The sequence below is a fragment of the Panthera leo genome, chromosome B1 (assembly GCF_018350215.1).
Source record: "Panthera leo isolate Ple1 chromosome B1, P.leo_Ple1_pat1.1, whole genome shotgun sequence".
NCBI classification, from domain to species: domain Eukaryota; kingdom Metazoa; phylum Chordata; class Mammalia; order Carnivora; family Felidae; genus Panthera; species Panthera leo.
The window spans coordinates 66,442,089-66,464,648 of NC_056682.1; the positions used below are offsets into that span (position 1 = coordinate 66,442,089).

The window sequence follows — 22,560 nt, forward strand, 5'->3', positions numbered from 1 at the left end:
TTTGCTTGTTAACTTGAAATAATAATTTCAGTCCATATTAGTTTACTTATTTTCTAGTGTATCTCTTTAACACATGAAATGGCTTACTTTAGAGGAAAAAGTTGTTTTTTATTTTAAGTTTATTTATTTATGTTTGAGAGAGAGAAAAAACACGATTGGGAGAGGGGCAGAGAGAAAGGGAGAGCGAGAACCCCAAGCAGGCCCCACACTGTCAGTGGGGAGCCCAATGCAGGCTTGAACCCACTAATCATGAGATCATGACCTGAGCCAAAGTCGGAGACTTAATTGACTGAGCCAGGCAGGTGCCCCTAGAAGAAAATAAAAGTTTTGCAAATAATGTATTTAACAAATTAAATTACATTATTGAATTTTTTACAAAATTCAATTTACAAAATTGTAAAAAAGTTTTACAAATAATGTATTTAACAAACTATATTTACATTATTGAATTTTATATTTCACTGTGCTATTTATTGATGATGGAATAAATATCTCAATAGGTTAATGAGAAACTACCAGAGTTTTAGAAAATCACATAAATCATGAGATAATAGTACTTAGTCAATTTTAAAATGTAGATGTTTGCTTAAATTACTTTTATTGCTATTTTATGAAACATATTTTATACACATAAAAAGCTAGGAAATAGTTTATACAAGTTTACAAAGTAAAAGCACACTAGCATAATCAAAATTACAAAGGAAATTACATTAATGTGAGTGTATATTGAAGCAATGTATATTACATAGAAAGCCTCGTTTAAAGTAAAGTAACACTGCTACCATGTAATCTAGAACTATGAAGAAAAACGTAATACAAAATAGGAAAGTAAGTTTTAAATTTAAAATTTGCCATTTTTTAATGGATGAAATTTTCTTTCGGATTGGAACAAATGCTTGTTGTTAAATATAGGCCTGAAATTCATTTGTTATGTTCTGGTATAATCACAACTGACATGTGCTACCCTATATATTCAGAGTGGTCAGTGTTTACCATTTATAGGTTGTTAAATGTTCTAATTTTTACTCTTACATAATTGATTATCATTAATAGTAGCCCCAATATTTTTTCAAAATTTTTGAAATGTGTTACAGATTTTACTTTTAACCACAGTTCTCTTTTTTACTGCTTTGGAAAGAATGTAAGCAATCAACTCAACAAAATTAATGATTTTTTAAAAAGTTGTAGTTTTTTTTCTATTGACTTTCCAGACCTCAGAGCCTTGAGGCAACTTTTTAATTGTGTAGAAGCTTATAAAGATTTAATCACTGAAGAAATATTTATGGAGTTTCTATTGGCAGTAAGATCATAAAGGTGTAATGGGGGTTCAGGATAAATGGAAGATTTTGTCCCTGAATTCAAAGAGTGCCTATTCTCAGGCCATAATTCTCAACTATGGTCAAGCATCAAAATTGTACATTTGATTTCATCTATTTAAGATTAGAAAAATGCTGAGAAAATGAAAGATTAAAAGATTAGAAAAGCTGAATCAGGATGGAGGTAAAGAGTATGATTGATGTGTCTATATATATTTATATATAGTGTATCTATTTATATATATATTAAAACATATATATTTTAAAAACTCAAAGGTAATTTTGAGGTTTGGCTAAAATAGTGGAAATCTAGAAAGAGGAAGATGTGTTAACAATTACATAATAACAAGGAGAGCCTGGGTGTCTCAGTTGATTAAGCATCTGACTCTTGATTTCAGCTCAACTCATAATCTCACAGTTCATGCTCTGTGCTGACGGTGTGCGTTGTCTCTGCCCCTTCCCCCCCTGGCAAATGAATAAAATAAAATTAAAAAAAAATACTTTCATTGCATAATAACAAGGGTAGTTCGATTCTGCAGTCCAATGGTTGGGGTGCTCATCTTATACCCTGGCTTTGGTGGTGTCTTAGTCCACTGGGATGCCATAACAAAACACTAAAGACTTAGTAGCAAAAACCATAAAAAGTTATTTCTCACAGTTCTGAAGCTGAGAAATCAAAGTTTGAAGCACTACCATGTTGTCATAGATTTTAAGTCTAAAGTTCTCTTTTGGCCAGCAAAAGAGCAGATGCAGGATTAAAGCGAGAAGATGGCTAATGTCCAGGAAAAAGACAACAGCCCCGAATAAGGGTCCTTGCCCCATTTTTATTAGGATCAGAAGGCTTACAAGCATGGGCGATGGACGTGCACAAAGGGACAATGAATCTGTGAACATTAACTTGTGGATGTGGGGGAAAGGGGGGTCTTGAGGATATTCGTGGTTAGGGGTTTGGGTTAATACAAAGCAAAATCTGGGCACCAGGCAGTCTGGAGGAGGGTTGTTTACAGCACACATGAGGCAGCACCTCTGTTTATCTTAGCCTAGGGGATGAGACAGATAGCGGGAATAACCTCAGGGTTGACAAGGCACCTTTTCTTTTGTTAACCATCTCTGCTGACTGCTTTGCCTGCAGCATAGCCGTCTGTGGTCTAATTCACCAATTTACCTAACCTGGCCCTATACTCCTGTGAAAACAGCTTTTCTGCTACAGTACTAAATTGGGGGTGCTTCCACTCTGAATATCTAATCTTGTTCATTTCATATACCTGTGTATTTAGCACCTTTGCACCATTTCTATTTTAGGCCTTTGCCTCTCCATCTCTATTTTGAGGGTTATGCCCCCTCTCTGTTTTGGGGTGCCTTTGCACCACCCGATTCCTGGCACCTTTGCACCTGCCTATTCTTGGGGTGTCTTTGCACCCCCCTATTCTTGAGTGCCAAACTGGTTTACCCAAACTCAGGTGTGAGCATTTTATGACTTTGTATTTCTTTATGCCTTGTTAACCCATTGGTGTAAGCCCAGGGATTCCTAAGCTTATCCCCCACACCATATTAATATTCTGCTGAGAGCCCTCTTCCTGATTCATAGCAAGTGGCTTCTCCCTGTGTCTTGAAGTGGTGGAAAGGGTGAGGGGTCTATGTTGGGTCTCTTTTAAAAGAGCACTAATCCTATTCATGAGGGTTTCACTTTCATGATTTAATCACCTTAAGGCCCCATCTCTTCACACCATCATATTGGGCATTAGGATTTCAACAGATAAATTGGGAAGGGGACACAAACATTCAGACCATAAGAACTGGTGACCTCAAACTTAGCATCAGCATACTTCAGTTTTCTTGTATATAAAATGGAGTCAATAATAGGGCATTTAAAAAAGATTTTTTAAAGGATGAAATTTTATAATTTATATAAATTATTTAGCACAGTGCCCGACATATTTAAGTGCTCAATAAATATTTATTAGGTTTAATTTTAGTGTAGTGAAAAGATCCATGCCTTACTCAAAGTGATGAGGGAATATTCAAGTCTTGTTTATATAGAAAAGCTGTCTGAAAAGGTGATTATAAAGTTGTATATTGAAAGAAATTGAAGCTGGAAGATTTTGCTTCCATTTAGAAGAAAGAGAAAAGCATAAATATAGACTAGAAGGGGGTCACACATATGCTATTTTAGAAAATACTCTAAGTTAAAGCAATTTCATGTTGCAGAGTAACAGAGATAGCAATAAGATACTTTAAATAAACATCCTCAAAGTTATATTCTCAGATAGTTTTCACATCATTGGGTGAAGGAGTCTTAATTATAGTAGACAAGGAAGAGTCATATTTTCTAGGTAGCTATATAGAACAATACATGGAAAAGTTGTTTATTTCAGATTTTATGGAGATTTAAAAAAGATTGTTTGAAAATATACTTTAAAATACCTATTGACAGTCTGGGATATAGAAATATAAAAATAATTAAAAATATCAAATATTCTTTGGGCTTTTACAATTATTTCCAACTATTCTTGTTCAGTGAAGGGATTCATTTCTGTTCTGATTTGGTCTCCGTGATTTGCTCTGCTTGGGATGAATCTTTCTTCCAGGACCATGCCCCTCTGCCTCCCTGTCACCTTATGCACACTGGGTACATTACTCTTATATATTAGGTTATCAATTGTTACTTTTGGATCATAATCTTTCACAAAATATTTTGTAACTCTAACCATTATTAATTGATTTCTACAGAAGTTTGGCTTTCCCACATTTTATCCTGCCGCATGTCAACTATCTGCCTTAGTGTTAACCAGAATTACAGCTTCTGTCTTTATGTTTGGCATTTCCATTCTCTAGCCAAAGTGCCCTGCACTAAGAGTGAGCAGTGTTTTTAAAGGCAGCCTGCAGTAATGCAAGGAGTTTTATCACACATGTGTATCACACAGCGACTTTCTTGTTGAGGATCAAGTTCCAAATCCTCTCTTATTGTGCGGGTCATGAGCCTTCCCCTGTAGCTTTATGAAAGTTCCTCCTGGCAGCTATAGATATGTGGTATGATTAATCTTATATAATGTAGAGGGGTTTAATTTTATTTGGCAGTTATTAAAGAAATATTATTTTTCAGCTAAATAATATGATTGCCAGAGCATACATTATATTTTTTCCTTCTTTTCTGCCACTGTTTCTCTTTATTTTTCCCTTTTCCCTTCTTCTACCCTCTCCTCCTTGTTCACATTCTTATTCTTCTTCCTTCTCTCACTCCCTCTTTCTGTCTCCTCTCTGTCTCTTTCTCTCTTGACTGAGAGTACATTTTCATTATTTTCGGGCCCAGATTCAAAAGCTTCATAGTAATTTTCTTGATTGCAATCAATCTGTATGAGAATCAGTTACAGGGAATCTATTTTTAAAAGAAATGCACATGGTTTGAATATAGGTAAAGTCAGAAACATACAAGGTATGTTTTTGGAGCACTGCTGTATGAATATTCGTAAGTCACTGGGTACTATGATATTTTAACAATACAAGGATTTAAAAAAAAATCACTAATGGGCCAGGGAGTTTCCCGACCAAATGCTGCTGACACAGTTAATTATGGTTTAGGTAAAATGTAAAGGTGATTGCTTACTTCACAAAAATAAAAATAAAATAAAAATAAAATGTTAAAGGATTAAATGTAATTTTACAAACATTAGGAAATGAGAAAGAAATGCTGGGAAATATTTATTTAAAATCAGAATGAAAAAAAAAAGTCTTTCTTATCATAAAGCTGCTATAATGAATGAAAAAAAAATCCAAACTACAGTATTCCACACAAAATTACAAGATAAGCAATGCATTAAAAAATTGGAGAATTGCCATGAAAAGTAGCAAACTCCAAAGTTAAAAGTTGAAAGAAACAGTAAACAATCCTTAAAGGGTAAATCTTAATCATCACCACACGTATAAAAAAACACTTTAATAATATTTGTTGTAAAAGATGTTGAAAATTTGTCAATTGCATCCTGAGAAGAATGAGTACAACAGCACCCTTCTTGTCATCCTCCTTTTCTGCTGCTGAGAAAAGGAAGAGACACAGTTGTTGACTTATTTAAATACTCTTGTCTTTTGACTTAAGCCTCAGATCTATCAGCTTTCCTTCTTCCTTTTCCATATGTGCTCTCACTATATATCTGGCCCTTTCAAACTTAACGGTATAATTGACTTCCTTTTTTGGGGCATTTTATCTTGAATTTTTTCTTTGTTCTCTTGTCCTTATTTCTAGTTCAATCTATGATTGACAAGGAAGGCAGCATCGTGGAGGGGTTTAAAGCACAGCCTTGGAGTAAGCCTACCTGGCTTCAAATGCTAGTTCTACTAATTAGGGGCCAAAAGAAACTAAGGGGATTACTTAACATTTTAATATCCCCTGCTATAACGTGGCAGGAATTTAACAGATTCTCTTTAGCAGATTCATAGGCTTGTTATATGGACCAAATATATCAATATTTATCAATTACTTAGAGCAGTATCTGACATATAATAACTGTTACATAAATGAGGATTAAAATGTATTTTTTATGTATATTTTGCATAGATAACCTGAGGTTCATTTTCTTTCTTTTAATGCTTACCATGTTTTGTAATTCAGAAGTGTTTATTTTTTACATAAGGATATTGGTCATTCTTTGATTTCTAAACATTTATTTTTTATTACTTTTTTAACGTTTATTTATTTTTGAGAGAGACAGAGCATGAGCATCAGAGGGGCAGAGAGAGAGGGAAACACAGAATCCGAAGCAGGCTCCAGGCTCTGGGCTATCAACACAAAAGCCTGACCTGGGGCTGGAACCACAGATCATGACCTGAGCCAAAGCTGGACACTTAACCAACTGAGCCAGCCAGGCACCCCACTTTTTTTGATTTCTAAATTTTTATACTAATTAAAGATTCTTTCTTTTTATGTTTTTATTTTATTTTTGAGAGAGAGAGAGACAGAGCATGAGTAGGGAAAGGGCAGAGAGACAGGGAGACACAGAATCCAAAGCAGGTTCCAGGCTCTGAGCTGTTGCCACAAAGCCTGATGCAGGGCTCAAACCCAGGGATGGTGAGATCATGACCTGAGCCAAAGTCTGAAACTTAACTGACTGAGTGACCCAGGAGCTCCTAAAGTAAATAAAGATTATATTAGCTAAAATTATATATAGTTTTATTTTAACATATATATTTTATATTTAAGTATTCCATATATAACTTATTTTTAGTAACAGCTTTGAAATATAGTCATACCATAAATTTAACCCCTTTGAAAAATATGGAGTTCAGTGGCTCTTAGTATATTCTCAAAACTGTACTGCCATAGGGCACCTGTAGAGCACAGTGGGTTAAGCCTCTGACTCTTGATTTTGGCTCAGGTCTTGATCTCATGGTGGTAAGATAGAGCGCCAGGGGGGCCTGGGTGGCTCAGTGGGTTAAGCGTCCGACGTTGGCTCAGGTCATGATCTCACAGTCCGTGTGTTGGAGCCCCGTGTTGGGCTCTGTGCTGACAGCTCCGAGCCTGGAGCCTGCTTCACATTCTGTGTCTCCTTCTCTCTCTGCTTCTTCCCTGCTCATGCTCTGTCTCTCTCTGTCTCAAAAATAAATAAACATTAAAAAAAAATTAAAAAAAGATAGAGCACCATGTTGGGCTCCCTGCTATGTGTGGAGCGTGTGGAGCCTGTTAAAGATTATCTCTCTCCCTCTCCCTTTGCCACTCTCCCACTCGCTCTTGCATGTGCTCTCTCTCCAAAATAAATAAATAAGTAAATAAATATTGTGTTGCCATAATCACTATCAAAGATTAGAATATCTTCATCATTCCAAAAAGGAATCCAACCTATTAGCACTCATTTCCTATCACCCCTTCTGCTCAGGTCCTGGTAGCCATTTTCTATCTCTATGGATTTGGCATTCTGGACGTTTCATATAAATACACTCATACAATTTGTAGCTTTTTGTGTTTCATTTTTTTTTTGACTTAGTGTAATGTTTTCAAGATTCATTTATTTTATAATATGTATCAGTACTTTATTCCTTTCTATAGCCAAATAATATTCTATTACATATAGACATATCATTTTGTGTTTATCCATTCATGAATTGATAGGTATTTGAATTGTTTTCACTTTTTGGTTAATACAAGTAATGCTACTATGAACATTCATGTACAGTTGTGCACAAATTTTTATTTATTTATTTTTATTCTTTTGGGTATATGCCTACAAATGAAATTGTTAGACATATTAGACTCTTTGTTTAACTTTTTGAGGAACTGCCAAAACTGTCATCCCAACTAGGTATTCCGTTTAATATTTCCACCAACAATGTTGGAAGTTTCCCATTTTCTTACATCCTCTTCAATGGCTGTTATTGACTGTCTGATTTATTTATTTATTTATTTATTTATTTATTTATTTATTTATTTATTTTTGCCATCCTAGCAGGTGTGAAGTGGTATTTCATAGTGGTTTTTATTTGTATTTGTAAATAAAAAATATTTTATTTTTATTTGATGACTAATGATGCTGATTATACTTGTATGTGAATATTGCCCATTTGTAATTCTTTTTTGATAGGTATGTCTTCAAATTGTTTACTCATTGTTTTAATTGGAATGTTTGCCCTTTTATTGTTCAACTGTAACAGTTTTTTTAAATATATATATTGAGGATACAAACTCCTATGAGGTAAATTATTTGCAAATATTTTCTTCCATTCTGTTGGAGATCTTTTCCCTTTCTTGATAGTATCCTTTGGGAAGCACATGTTGTTAATTTTGATGAAGTATAATGTATCCAATCTCCTTGAGTTTGCTATATTTAATCACTGAAACCTTTGCTCAGTGTTGTGGTGAGCTAATGATTGAACAGATATTTAATTAAATGTATTGAATCAATAAGTCTTCCAGACTAGGCCAAGGGGCTATATTTCTGCTTTTTGCTATAAACTGAATGCTCCCATAGGCAGTTACAAGTCTGCCTTAGCCTTCACTTTCTGTCCTTATGGGACCTCAATATCAATCAGAGATGAGAGATTAGGGATTCTTTCCCTAATTCTAAAATGTAAAGAAAACACATCTCTTTTGGGCATGCACACAGTCCTACACATTTTTATGGACTTCTAAATTCCCAGAAATATGTAGATTTGTTCATATCCTTCTCTTGACATCCCATTCCCACTTTCCCTTTAAGTTTTTGTTTGTTTCTTTTACTTTGTATTATTTTGTTTGGTACACCTGTTGTTATCCACATTAATATCTCCTTCACAAGAAGCTGTAATGTTAAACAATTGCTGTTGTTTCTTTTCAATACAGACCTTTGGGATAGGACTCAAAGCCTTGCTCAAACAAACCAAGTCAGAAAAAGGGAAGTTCCCAAAGGGCTGCTAGATAGGTCAAATGGTGACAATTCTCTGGGAATGGGACCTTGGAAGAGCTCCTAGCCTGCTCTTCCCCCTCTGGTGCCTGCTAGGATGATGGTTTTCACAGATAGCAGAATTACAAAGTTGGTGGTTCAAGGCATCCATGAAGCTGTGGAGAGAGGGATCCCACAAATTTCTTTGTTCTTACTGAGATTCAACTACTTTTTTGGAGTAAATGCTCTGTAGTTTTGTGCAAGCCCTTTTTATCTATTTCCAAACAGATAAACTTTCTGAAAAAGTTGATTTTGACAATTGCTGCAGAGTATTCATTGCCTTTGTGGAAGAGAAGATTTTCTGGTATTTACTCTGCTGTTCCAGAGGTGCTTCTTAGATTTGATTTTGACAAACACTGTGAGATTTTGTTTTTTCTTTCTTCTTTCCAAAATGGTCATACATTTGCCCCCACAGTTTTGAAATGGTATGGTTGTTTTGCTCTACTCTATTGATTGTTTCTGGGCTTTAAAAAATTGTACTCTATCAATATACCTATAAATTTTATCTCTGAGACCATACTGCTTTCATCATCTCTTTTCTGGGTAAATATATAACTAAAGGATATAAAAATTAATGGACAATTATAAGTGTAAAGAATATAATTAAGAGCTATTTGTTTTAGCTACAAATAAAAACAAGTCATTTTACCTATTTATTAATTAAAAATGGACAGCCTCAGGGGTTGTGTTCCAAGACCCCCAGTGGCTGCTTGAAACTTTGTATAGTATCAAACCCTATATACACTATGTTTTTTCGTATACATACATACCTATGATAAAGTTTAATTTATAAATTAGGCATAGTAAGAGTTAACAATGGTAACTAATAATACAATAGAAAAATTATAACGATATACCATAATAAAAGTTATGTGAATATGGTCTCTCCAAAAATATCTTAGTGTACCATACTCATACTTCTTGTAATGTAAGATGATAAAATGCTCATGTTATGAGATGAAGCAAGGTGAATGATGTAGACATTGTGATTTAGTGTGAGGCTACTACTGACCTCCTGATGATACATAAGGAGGATCATCTGCTTGCAGACTCTGGTTGACCACGGGTAACTGAAACTGGGGAAAACGGGACCATGGATAAGGGGAGACTGCTGTAAGCTAAATTAGAAAAAAAATATGTGGAAACTGACTTTATATATAAACTCATATAATTCAAATAAGTACTAAAATATCTGTATGTATGAGTGAAATTACACTTTTTAAACAAACCATATCTTGAGAAATGATAATTATAGGTCTTCCATCCCTATAAAGACTAACAGTGATATTTTGATAATTTAAAAACAATACTTTAGTCTATTTACTTTGCTCCTGAGTACACGTTTATTTTTTAAGTGAATTGTTCAAATACATTTTAAATATGAACAGCTCATTTTGTTTCATTTTATTTTATTTCTATAGGACTTTGGAGATGATGGGTCCTTGTATATTACTAAGGTTACCACAACTCACATGGGCAATTACACCTGCTATGCAGATGGTTATGAACAAGTCTTTCAGACTCACATCTTCCAAGTAAATGGTAAGAAATATGGTGTTGCTATTATTGTTTTATGCTTCACTATATATTCAAAGAATATCACAGTTGATTAGGAAGGTAAATCTTCAATTTTCTTTGAGTTTTGGCAAAGTATAAGCTTTGTTTTGTTTTCTTTTGGGAATTATTGTTAATGTAAAACCTTTTAATTGAAAGCAAAACAAAACAAACAAAAAAGTGCAGAACACCTGGGTGGCTCAGTCAGTTAAGCATCCAACTCTTGACTTCGGCTCAGGTCATGATCTCATAGTCGTCAGTTCAAGTACTTCATCGGGCTCTACGCTGACAGTGTGGAGGAGCCTCATTGGGATTCTTTCTCTCCCTCTCTCTGTGTTTCTCCCCGACTTGTGCTCTCTTTCTTTCTCAATATAAATAAATTTTTAAAAATGGGGTGGTTGAGTGAGTAAATGTTATAAATTTGTACCACTTTTCTCATTCTGAAATGTTATAGAGTAACTCATTTTAACTGGAAAATTAAAGCATAAGAAATTTAAATTACTTTTTAAGCTCTAAATATCAACAGGTAGGCAACCACATACCTTTTAGAAACAAAATATTAAGCATGTTAAAATTTTAATCAGATTATCTGGTTGATCTTATTAATGATACAAAAAAACTGCTATTTATGTTCAGCAAATGTTATACTTTTAATAATTAACTAAATGACTTTGGACATTTGCCATGTAAGCTGATATTATTCTTATAATCAGAGCCTTTTTTTTAATTTAATTCAAGTTTTAGCTATTTAGTCAATTGATGATACAGGATGGTATGTATGACACATTAATTCATACCAATTTACTTCCATACTGATATATATGTTAATTTACTTTATGATTTACTAAAAGGAGACAGAAACTAACTGGGCTTTTCAGCTAGTGTGATTGGTTTGAATTAAGAGGGGAGTGGCAGATATGAGCTTGGTGAGGTAGTCTGGGGTCAGATCATGTGGAACCCTGTGGACTTAATTAAATATGTGGATTCTCATTCTAAGTATTTAGTGTGTGAAGTGGCATATTCTGATTTATTCTAAAATGACTGGAAGCACTGAGATCTGTTTAAAAAAATTATTTTAATAGTCTAGGGAAGAGATAATTGTGGCTTAAAATATAGTGTTAATGATGAAAAGGTAAAGTGCGGTTAAATTTGAAATATATTTTGAAAGTAGATCTGGTGATATTATTGAGGATGGCATGTAAATATAAAAGAGAGTTAAAAAAACAAGAAATTTGAAACATTTACATATATCCTTGTGACATAAACTGAATATAGAAGAAACATATTTGGAGACTGAGTGAAATTAATATATATATCTTTGGACAATACAATTTCTAAATGGAAATCAAGTCTTTAGTATACAAGTTTGGAGATCAGAGGAGGGTGTCAGCCCAAGTTGTATATTTATATAATATCAATGTGCATAAACTGTATTAAAAGCCATAAATTTGAGCTTGATGGGGTCACTTTAAGAATGAGTATAAATACTCCTATTGAGGATTAAGCCTTGTAGCTGAGGTTAACAAATGGAGAAAAGAAGACTTAGAATGAGCACCTTGTGATTGTAAGTGTGTCCTGAGAAATCAATTTTAAAATATTGGCAAAAACTTTGAAAAGATTGGAGAGTTTATGGTTTGTTGTGGGCACTCAACAGAAGCAGATCTAGGCCTTGCTTTCTAATGTAAACCCAGTTGTAACTAATGTGGGTCAAGGCTTGAAAACCAACCTTCAAGGAAGCCAGTGAAGAGGGCAGACAAGGTACAAGGGAGGTTATGCATGTTATTCCCAGTGGTCCAGATGTTTGGAGTTGGGCTTTGGATACAATCTACCTGAGGATATACAATCTTGAGAGGACAGAACAAGTCTGCCTAGGGGATGTTCTCTATCTAATTGCTGCATTCCTGGGGAAATGGCTATTGTTGCAAATCTGGTACTTTCCTCCCTCTTTGTTGTGATTGTTTACAAACTAATGGCCTATTTGACAAGACAAATGCTCTGAGCTGTTATCTTTGTTTTGTTGGAGATTCTCCAGTTTTGTTTTGGCTAACAATTAGTTCTCTCCTCTATACTCACTCTCTCAGTCTAAGGACCAACTGGTCAGGTTTCTAGCTTCTAAAGTAGTGCATGGTTCATGTTCTAACTGTATCAGAATCACATGAAAAAATTATCAAAATTGTAGAATGCTGGACTCTACCAGCACTTTATGGAAGTTGATTTGAAATCTGCATTTTGTCAAACTTCCTAGTAATTGTAATGCATGGTCGGGCATGAGAATCATTCCAAATGACTGTTCTTTAGGAGTTTCTGCTCCTTATTGATGTCTGAAGCAGACTTCTCAGACAACTTTACTCATTTGCCATGCTCCAGCTGGGAAGCCTAGGAACAAGACTTTGAGCCAAACTGCAGGCTTTCATGTTGCAAGATATGCCCTGAGCAGTACTGGAGAAATGCAGTTTCCCTACTTCATCCCCTCCTGTGAATGAACTGCTTACTCTCTGATCTCAGGTTTTTCTGAAGATGGAATAACGGAATAAAGGAACAATGAGGTCTCAGCAATAGAGCCATGACCATCAGTCTCAATATTATGAATTAATTTAGAGGAATTCAATATTAGCAGTGACTGCCGCTGAGATCTAATGCTGTCCCTCTGCTAGAAACACAGATCCCTGAACCTGGGAGTAAAACCCATCTCTTTCTATTACCTCCTACTACATTTAATCTGTTTCAGAATCTTTCATATAAGTGTTTTTATGAAGGCATGGGGTTTGGAAAAAGGGAAAATGATATTATTATTGCTGAACACTGGTTGCAAGTGAACAGAGAGAGAACTCTGCAGTAGCTGGAGAGTGATGTGGAGTTAAAGGGGGGAGGGAACTTATAAAAATTGCAGATATGGTAATCTTTTCTGCTGATGTGAATAATATGGTAAAAGATGAAAAGCAGATCATTTAAGAGAAAAAAGGGAAAATTGCCGTAGTCAAGTTTTTAAAAAGTTGATGTGATTAGTACAGAAATGGAAGGATTGGTCTTTGGAAGATGAATAGTTAATCTGTTGAAACTGAGCAAGACAGACTGTTTGGGAACAGATGCTCAGGGAGAGAGCATGAGAAAATAATCCTCTTTGCATTGCTTGGATTTTTTCAGTGCAGTCGGGAATACCAACTATTGAAAGCAAGGAGTTTGTGAGAGTTTCAGTTTGAGGAGAGGAAGAGATAGAAAACAATTATCTTGCAGGGCAGGAGGGTGATAGAAATGGCAGGCGGCAGTTGGAATGTTGGCAGATCTTTGAGTGTTCTCGAGGTGATATATATTAGTATGTTTTCCTTCGGTTGTGGTCGGCTGTGAGTTTGCAATCCTGGAAAGAAGGGAATTGGGTTTAACCTGCATTTTATTTTGTCAGGTGAGTAACTGGGAGAGAAACAGGCATGAGGAAACTAAACAAGTTTACAAGAGAATGATTATAATGATAGACCAGAGAATAAGTGGTAAGGTAAGGAAAGTGGTAGATGAGGAAAGCAGTGAAAGCATGAAAAATGTGAAATGAAATGAAACCCTGACTGGTGTTTCCAAGTTGATCAAATACTACCAGGAGGAGGTACTAGAGAGAATGAAATGTAGTACCATCACTGAAAGCATTTGTTTTTAATTTTTTTTAATGTTTATTTATTTCTGAGAAAGACAGAGAGACAGAGTGTGAGTTGGGGAGGGGCTGAGATAGAGAAGGAGACACAGAATCCAAAGCAGGTGCCAGTCTCTGGGCTGTCAGCACAGAGCCCAATGCGAAGCTTGAACTCCAGAACTGAGAGATCATGACCTGAGCCATGGTCAGAAGCTTAACGGGCTGAGCCACCCATGGGCCCCATTTTCTTTTTTTTTTTTAATGTTTATTTATTTTGAGAGAGAGAGAGAGACTGGGAAGGGTCAGTCTCTAGGGAGAGAGAGAAAATCCCAAACAGGCTCTGCAGTGTTAGTGCAGAGCCCGACATAGGATTTGATCCCCTGAACCATGACCTGAGCCGAAGTCAAGAGTCAGGTGATTAACCAACTGAGCCACCTAGGTGCCCCATTCAAAGCATTCTCTTAAGACATATGGCAATTTCTCTTTATTAGAAACACTTTTAATTAGGTCAAGTTTATATAAAGGAACGTGTGAATCACTAAGGTTTGATAGGTGTTTAGGGAGCTAGCTGTTCTAAATCTAACTTGCCAGTTCCAGGCTTAGCTGAAAAGGAGAAACAAAGGGAAGAATGACATTAATTCATCAAAACCAATGAGAGTAGATCAAAACCTTGTTCTACCGCATTTTTATCAATGAGGGAAGATAATAAGTGCATTTCAAGGATCATCTTTAATTTTTAAACCTATTTGAAGAAGCCAAGAAGCTAAGTAGAAAATGTATTAGATGTGTATCAGTAAGAGATTACCTTCAGGCATGATATCAGAGAACCAAAATGACAGGGGCTTAAAGAAGATACCAGTGTGTTTTTTTAATGCATAAAAAATGTTCAGATGAGGTGCTTCAAAATGGCTACTCCACAATGTCATCATTATCCTATTCTTCCCCCATTGTGGTTAGAAATGGTTTCCATTCTCAATGTCATCCCATGTTTTCCGAATGGCAGTGGAAATTCCAATCATCATGTTCATAGTACAAGGAAAAAGGAAGAAAGAAGAAGGAAAAATAACACCTGAGAGAACATCTGAGAGATTACTTTTTTTTTTAATGTTAACCATTTTATTTTCATTTTTAAATGTTTGTTTATTTTGGGAGACAGAGAGACAGAGTGGGGGCAGGGGCGAGCAGAGAGAGAGGGAGACACAGAATCCGAAGCAGGCTCCAGGCTCTGAGCTGTCAGCACAGAGCCCGATGCGGGGCTCGAACCCACAAAGCGTGGGATCGTGACCTGGGCCGAAGTTGGACGCTCAACCGACTGAGCCACCCAGGTGCCCCAAGAGAGAGCACTTTTGAAATAACACCAATGGAAGCATAAACAATAACTTACATTGACCCTCTCTAAATGCAGAGATTAAAGTATATTTCTTCGACCTTCTTGTTTTACATCCACAACAATTAACAGTTCAATTATTTACAAGAAGAATAAATATTGGGTAGGTAAATAGCCATCTTTGTTATAAAAAAATGTCTGGTCTGTCAAAACATTTTGCAAAACAGTAATAGAACAATGATACTTTATAAAATTATTTAGAAATAGTAAGATTCTCTATAAAACAACAACCCTACAAGTGATTTGCTAAACAAGTGATTTCTCCTCTTTTTGGTGGTTTGCTTTCCTTTGATTTTATGGTGTTTTATATTTGGGATAATAACTAAACATATATTTTGAGTATAAATAAGTACAGTAAACTTGAGATCACTCAGAATATTATTATAGACCAATAACAAAAGAATAGTTGGAAATGAGCTGTGACACTGGAAAAATACAATGAAAATGCAAGAAAATGCAAATTAGATTAGCCAAATGGCACATTTATAGATCCAATAAATCTCTAAACTGGTTTAACTCATTTTCTATTCTTCATCCACTTTTCAGAAAAGGTTAAAAAGGCCTTTAGAAAATTAAGTTTTCATAGAAAATTTAACATATTTGTCTGAACAATCTTTCAATTAGTAATAAAAATAAAATATATCATTGATTACCATAAAAAGCTCTGAAAATACCACAAGTTATTGGAATTTGTGAAAGAGTGTTTTTGAAGTGCAAAGTCTATTTAAATATCCCAGGGTGCAAGCCAAATAAGTCTATCAATAGCCCTGTTTCTTTTCAAACAATGCAAAATTAGATTATTGAAATATGAGAGTGCTTCTGTGTCCTTGTCAGAAGAAACATTATGTATAAATCAAAGGAGCTTGACTCTGCCAGTGGAATTCATTTCATGCTTTTCTTTTTCTTTTTACATAAAGCGAATCGTCTTTAGATCTTCAGCTTATGATACAGAATGTTTGAAATTTTAAAAGTCATTCAGTGTTTACACTACCCTCTGGGCAAAAAGCTTGTCCATATTCACAGTAGACCCATATGTATGCTGTTATTTCTCTTGTTCTTATTATTTAAAACCTCACACATAATATCAATTGGATTTTTTTTCCTGCTCATGTCAGAAATGTCTGCACAATATTGCTGGTTTTATAAGATGTCTATATAGAACACCCCATTTTTCTCCTTCAAAGTTTGGAAAACTCTAAAAGAAAGACACTAGAGCCAGATGTATATATGGAAGCATCACCTTCTTTACTGACAAAGCTATTTAGAGAAAGTGGCTTAGGTCTGGGCAACAGTGGCCTGCTTCTTCTTACATCATAGATTTGAACTTCCTCCTCCAGTCACAGACAGCCTTCCCTGCCAAACTTTCTGTATTGCCAAAGTGCAGATGGGAATAAAACCTTCCCGCAAGCAGTAAGATCCAGAAAGCAGGTGGTAAGAGGCCTACTTCCCCCTTCTCACTCCTCCTTCTTCTATGACTTACGAATGGATGAGAGAAAGAAGAGTCTTGAAGGTTAGTCTGGCTCAGTGATTCTCTCTGGTTCTTGGGCGAACACCTTCAGCAATGGGTTTTAAATGCAGATTCTTAGGGTGCACCCACGAGTACTAAATCAGAAGTTCTGTGCATGAGGGAGAGTGACCTGTGTTTTAACAAACCTTCCTGATGATTCAGATGATGTAGCTGAAGAATTACTGCTCTAGAAATGCTATTCCCTAGAGAAATGGGAAGTGGGAATATGTGTTCCTTCCTCATATACTCCAGCTTTCTTCCCTTAATTTTGACTTGAAACTAAGTTCACAGTGTTCTTGGGAAATGGCTGTCTCTTAGGGGGTGGGATCAGCCATGCATCAGATCAGTCATCCCTCTCATGAGGCCTGGCAGCAGATGGTACTGATGTCTTGCCCAAAGCCCACCCAGGCCACCTCAGCTGTGGTGGATGTCCCCTGATGCCTTGATACTACAGGAGCCAGTCCCAAACCACTCTTCCTAAGAATTATATTTGATACGGGAGGCTTTATCAGCTGTACTCAAGGCAGCCTAGATGTGCCAGGGATTTAACCTCTCCCAGGACACTCTTTAACCAGTGAGGGACACAAGTCAAAAGGCAAGAATCACAGCTTCCCACTCACTCAGGGGGAAGATTCTGAGATGCAGTCTACATGATTCGTATTTATTTATTCATTCATTCATTTATTTATTTTTGTTTGCTTGCTTTTTGTTTTTTGTTTTTTGCTATTTTTCTTTCCTCCATCTTATTTTCCTGGTCTCTAACTTGTGTTTCCTGGGATCACATCCCAAATAGGAAACACGAACCTAAATTCTGTCCTCAGAGGTGCTTTTTTGGGGATTCTCATGTTGGGGAATATTCTTACTTTAAGGTAATTGTTATTAGTAATAATTGCTGCCCTTTGGTAGCTCACCCTTGATAGCTACTGGTAGGCACCATATGTTTGCTTCCAGAAGTCTTTGAAATGTGATAAAACATTACACTAATTCATTAACTCCAGAGTCTGAAAATTCTCTGTCTCTATCATTTACCCATGCTAAATTATGTCCAGTTATACTATTCAATAGAGCTCTTCAGAGCTTCTGCAACTAGATTAAATCATGGCATCAAGATACTGCAATTATGCAACAGCAAGAGCATATAGATGCTCAAAATTTAATATATATAATCTAATTATTAAATTCCCAGAGATACATAAAATTTTAAAGATTAAAGTTTCAAAGAAATTAGTTTAAAATAATTAATGTCCAAAATTGAAGACTTCTGCCCTGGAACATAAAGTCTAAAGAAAGTCCAAATGTTTTAACTACAAGTAAAGTTCCAGGAGTCAAGTTCTTCCCTTATTTCTTATTTTGTTCCCTCTTGATGAGAGAGGTCTTTGAAAAGTTTATGGCTTTGATATAATGTCTACATCTTTATCTGATGAGAATCTAATTCCCATCAGATTTAAATGTACTATCTTGCTATTTGTTTACAAATGGTCACATCTGTTCTTTATTTCCTTGTATTTTGCCTTCTGTTGGATTGCATAACTTCAATCCAACTTCAATAGAATTTCATTTTATCTTCAGTATTGGCTTATTGGCTATACCTCTTAGTTTAATTTTTTAAGTGCAGCTGTAAGCTATATTTATAATATGCAACTTTAACTTATCACCATGTATCTGTAAATAATATTTTATTACTTCACATTTGAAAGAAGAACCTTAAAACAGAAATCTTTGACCTCTCCCTTTCTATCCTTTGTGATAATATTGTCAAATAGTTAATTCTATATATGTTACAAACTCTACAACATATTGTTTTATTTCTGCTTTTAATAAGTAAATATCCTTCAAAAAGATTATTTTTTAAAAACAAGAGACAAAACTTTTACTTTAAGTTTCTGATCCTCCTCATTGTTTCACATAAATGCAAATTTCTCAATTTTCCGTTAGCCTAATAAACATCCATTGGGGTACCTGGATGGCTCAGTCGGTTAAGCGTTCCACTCTTCATCTCAGCCCAGGTCGTGATCTCAGGGTCATGATTTCAAGTCCCGTGTTGGGCTCCACACTGGGTGTGGAGCCTACTTAAAAATAAATACATTACAAAAAATCCTTTAACAATTTTCTCAGCCTTTGTTTGTCTTAGCCTTTGTTTTTTCTCTTCACTTAAGAATATTTCTACTAGACATTGAAATTTGAATAGGCAGTTTTTGTTTTCTGTTTTTCTTTCAACATTTTACAGAAGTTGTTGTATTATCTTCTGGATTGTATAGTTTGTAAAGGAAAGTCAGTTATATTTCCAGGCTTTCCTCCCTGCCCCCCACAACCTGGCTGCTTTTTAAATTTTCAATTTTTCACTGGGTTTCAGCAATTTAATTATTAACATGTTTTGGTTTTGTTTTCTTTACTTGTATTTATCCTGTAGGGATTATTCAACTTCTTGGACTTTGGAATATATATTTTTCAACAAATTTGGAAAAAAAATTGGCGATTTTTTTAAGTAGATTTCTGCTTTCTCTCTCCATTAGGAATTCAATTACAGATATGCATGACTGCTTGACATTTTACCATAGTCCACTAAAATCTGTTTTATTTGTTTTCCTCTTCATGCTTTGCTCTCACTATACTTCAGTTTAGATAGTTTCTGTTGCTCTGACTTCAAAGTCAAAATTCTGTTTTTCTGTATGTATAATCTTCCACTAAGCCCAACCAATTTTTAAAACTGTATTTCAGATAATATATTTTTCAATTTTAGAAGTTTCATTTGTTTTTTCATAATCTCCATTTTCTCATTAATTATGTTCATGTTTCCCCTTAAATATCTGAACCTATCCGTACCAGATATTTTAAAAATCTGTATACTAACTTCATGACCTCTGAAATGTTATGTCTGTCTTTATTCATCAATATTTTTCTTGCATATGAATCACATTTCCTTCTTCTTCTTACATCTGTCTTTGTTGTTGTTGTTTTGTTTTGTTTTATTTTGTTTTTTGATGATGGGAATTGGTGAGAGAGATTTGCAGGGTTCTTGAGAAGTGCTGCTTTGGCATTAACTTACCTGCACACCTGTTAGATCTTTTTTGACACTTTTTTTTAAATTATATTTGACTATATCTAGAGTAACCTTCACACTAGGGTTTATTTCACTATCCTTCCAAGATATAGTGTTTCTGGGGTCTCTAGGAGGTGTTTAATGGGGTTCCTTTAATTTTTTTTTTTCTTCTATTAGGTCTCTCCATTCAGAGTCTGATTAATCTAACTCAAATGACACCTATCCTTGAGCAAACTCTTGGAGAATTTATATTTATAGCTCCCTGGTTGTAGTTCTTTTTATAGTCACTGAACTTTGCCTTACTTTGTGGAGTTTCATCCCCAACAGACACCTATTCGGATTCCTGTAGATCTCTATCTCTACATATTTCTCTCAATTTTGGAAATCTGCCCTACAAATTCCAGGTCTCAAGCTTTCTTGAATTCCAGTCTCTTTTATTATAGCAAGACCCTTCAATTCCTCTTCCTAGAATCAGTTTAAATGTCTCTAGGCAGAAAGTTGAGGCAATTATAAACCCACCTCGTTTGTTTTCTTTTTTCTCTTCTTTCAGGGATCATGATCTTCTGTTGGTGGTTTCCCAGCATTTGACAGCAGTTGTTTCTTATTTTTTTTAATGTTTATTTATTTTGGGAGAGAGAGAGACAGAGAGAGAGACAGAGAGAGAGAGAGCACACACAAGTGCGGGAGGGGCAGGGAGAGAGGTAGAGAGAGAGAATCCCAAGCAGGCTCTGCACCATCAGCACAGTTCTTGATGTGGGGCCTGAACTCACAAACTTCAAGATTGTGACCTGAGTCGAAATCAAGAGTTGGATGCTTAGCCAACTGAGCCACCCAAGCACCACTCATATTTGTTCTATTTATCTATGGCAGAGGACTTATCTGCTATACATTTTCTATCATGACTTTAAATCTCAGAGGAACCTTTTTTTTTCCCTCTATTTTCTTCTTTTAAATTCCAGTTAGTTAACATACATTGTAATATTAGCTTTAGGTGTAAAATTTAGAGATTCTTCACTTACATACAACTCCCAGTTCTCGTCACAAGAGCCCTCCTTAGTCTCCATTACTTATTTAACACACCCCCCACCCACCTCCCCTCTGGTAACCATCAGTTTTTTCTCTATAGTTAAGAGTTTTGTTTCTTGGTTTGCCTCTGTTTTGTTTTCCTCCTATGTTCATTTGTCTTATTTCTTAAATTCCACATATGAGTGAAATCATATGGTATTTGTCTTTCTCTGACTGACTTGTTTGCTTAGCATAATACTTTCTAGCTCTATCTACATTGTTGCAAATGGAAAGATTTCATTCTTTTTTATGGCTGAGTAATATTCCATTGTATATAAAAACCACATCTTTATCCATTCATCAGTCAATAGACGTTTGGGCTCTTTCTATAATTTGGCTTTTGTTGATAGTGCTGCTAAAAACATTGGGGTGCATGTATCCCTTTGAATCAGTATTTTTGTGTCCTTTGGGTAAATACCTAGTAGTGCTATTGCTGGGTTGTAGGGTAGTTCCTTTTTTAACTTTTTACGGAAGCACCATACTGTTTTCCAGACTGGCTGCACCAGTTTGCCTTCCCACTAACAGTGAAAGAAGGTTCATAGGAACCATTTTTTTTAAAAAGACTGAGAAGTTTTATTAATTAAAGGCAAGTTTTCTTATGACCCTTGTGTATAAACTTTCTGAAAGTTAGTAGACATGGCTAATGTTGGCAGCATCAACACTATGTGAAATACAGTTGGAAATTTCAGGTATTACTTGTTTGTTCTCAGTGTCCAGTACTTAATTCTACCAAGAGGATGGCAGGTACTCAGTATATGAAGGGAGGAGAATGAATAACAATAAAAGAAAAATAAAAGGTTTGTTTCGGCTGTGGCAAGGTATGAATCTTTCTATATTAGTTTTTCAATGCTCAATATTCAAGGCTAAATATATAATTGATCATAACCACCCCAAAATATGTTAATTTTGTGACTAGGTGTGAAGAAGAGACTATTAGCTACCACCTAATTTTCTTTAGTTTTCTTTAGTGACAGAGGCCCAATTTTAGCCCTTCATGGCTAACCACCTAAAACTATATTTCTCAGATCTTTTTGAAGCTAAGTATTATCCCATGACAGAGTTTTGGCCAATGGAGTGTGATACTATCTAATGTATTTAATATCTGGATTTTACCATAAAAAAGGAGGTTATGTGCTTTCCCTTCTCTTTTTCTCTGTTTTTGCTTATTGGAATATGGATCTGACAGTGGTAGCTGAGGAATGATGTTCAATTAAAGAAAGGAAGTCATGTTTAAAAGTTAGCAGAAGAAAATAATAGAAGGTCCCTGGGTGTGGAAGGCTTAATAATGTCTTCACAGAAGATATTCATATCCCAATTCCTGGCATTTATGAATGGTACCTTATATGGCTTAAGGAGACTTACATATGTGATGTAGTTAAGGATCTTGAGTTGGCAATATTATCCAGGTGTGTTGTAAATATAAGGATTCCCATACAAAAAAAGGCAAAAATGTCAAAGAAGGAAACGGGAGATGTGATAACAGAAGGTAGAGATTGGAATGATTTGATAAAGGGGTCTTAGACCAAGGAATGCAGGTGGTCTCAAGAAGCCAGAAATTGCAAGGAAATAGACTGCCCCCTAAGACTCCAGAATGATCCAACCCTGCCGACATCTTGACTTTAGGTCACTAAAATAGGTTTTGGATTTTTGGCCTCTGGAAATGTTA

General features: G+C 35.3%; 1 protein-coding gene across 1 annotated transcript in view; it reads left to right on the top strand.

Annotated features, from left to right (window-relative positions):
* FSTL5 (follistatin like 5) overlaps positions 1-22,560 on the top strand; it is a 793,609-nt gene that overhangs the window by 598,911 nt on the left and 172,138 nt on the right. The window contains exon 8 of the mRNA XM_042935151.1: positions 10,144-10,264. Coding sequence (XP_042791085.1) covers positions 10,144-10,264 — 121 coding nt within the window. The remainder of the gene's footprint in view (positions 1-10,143; positions 10,265-22,560) is intronic.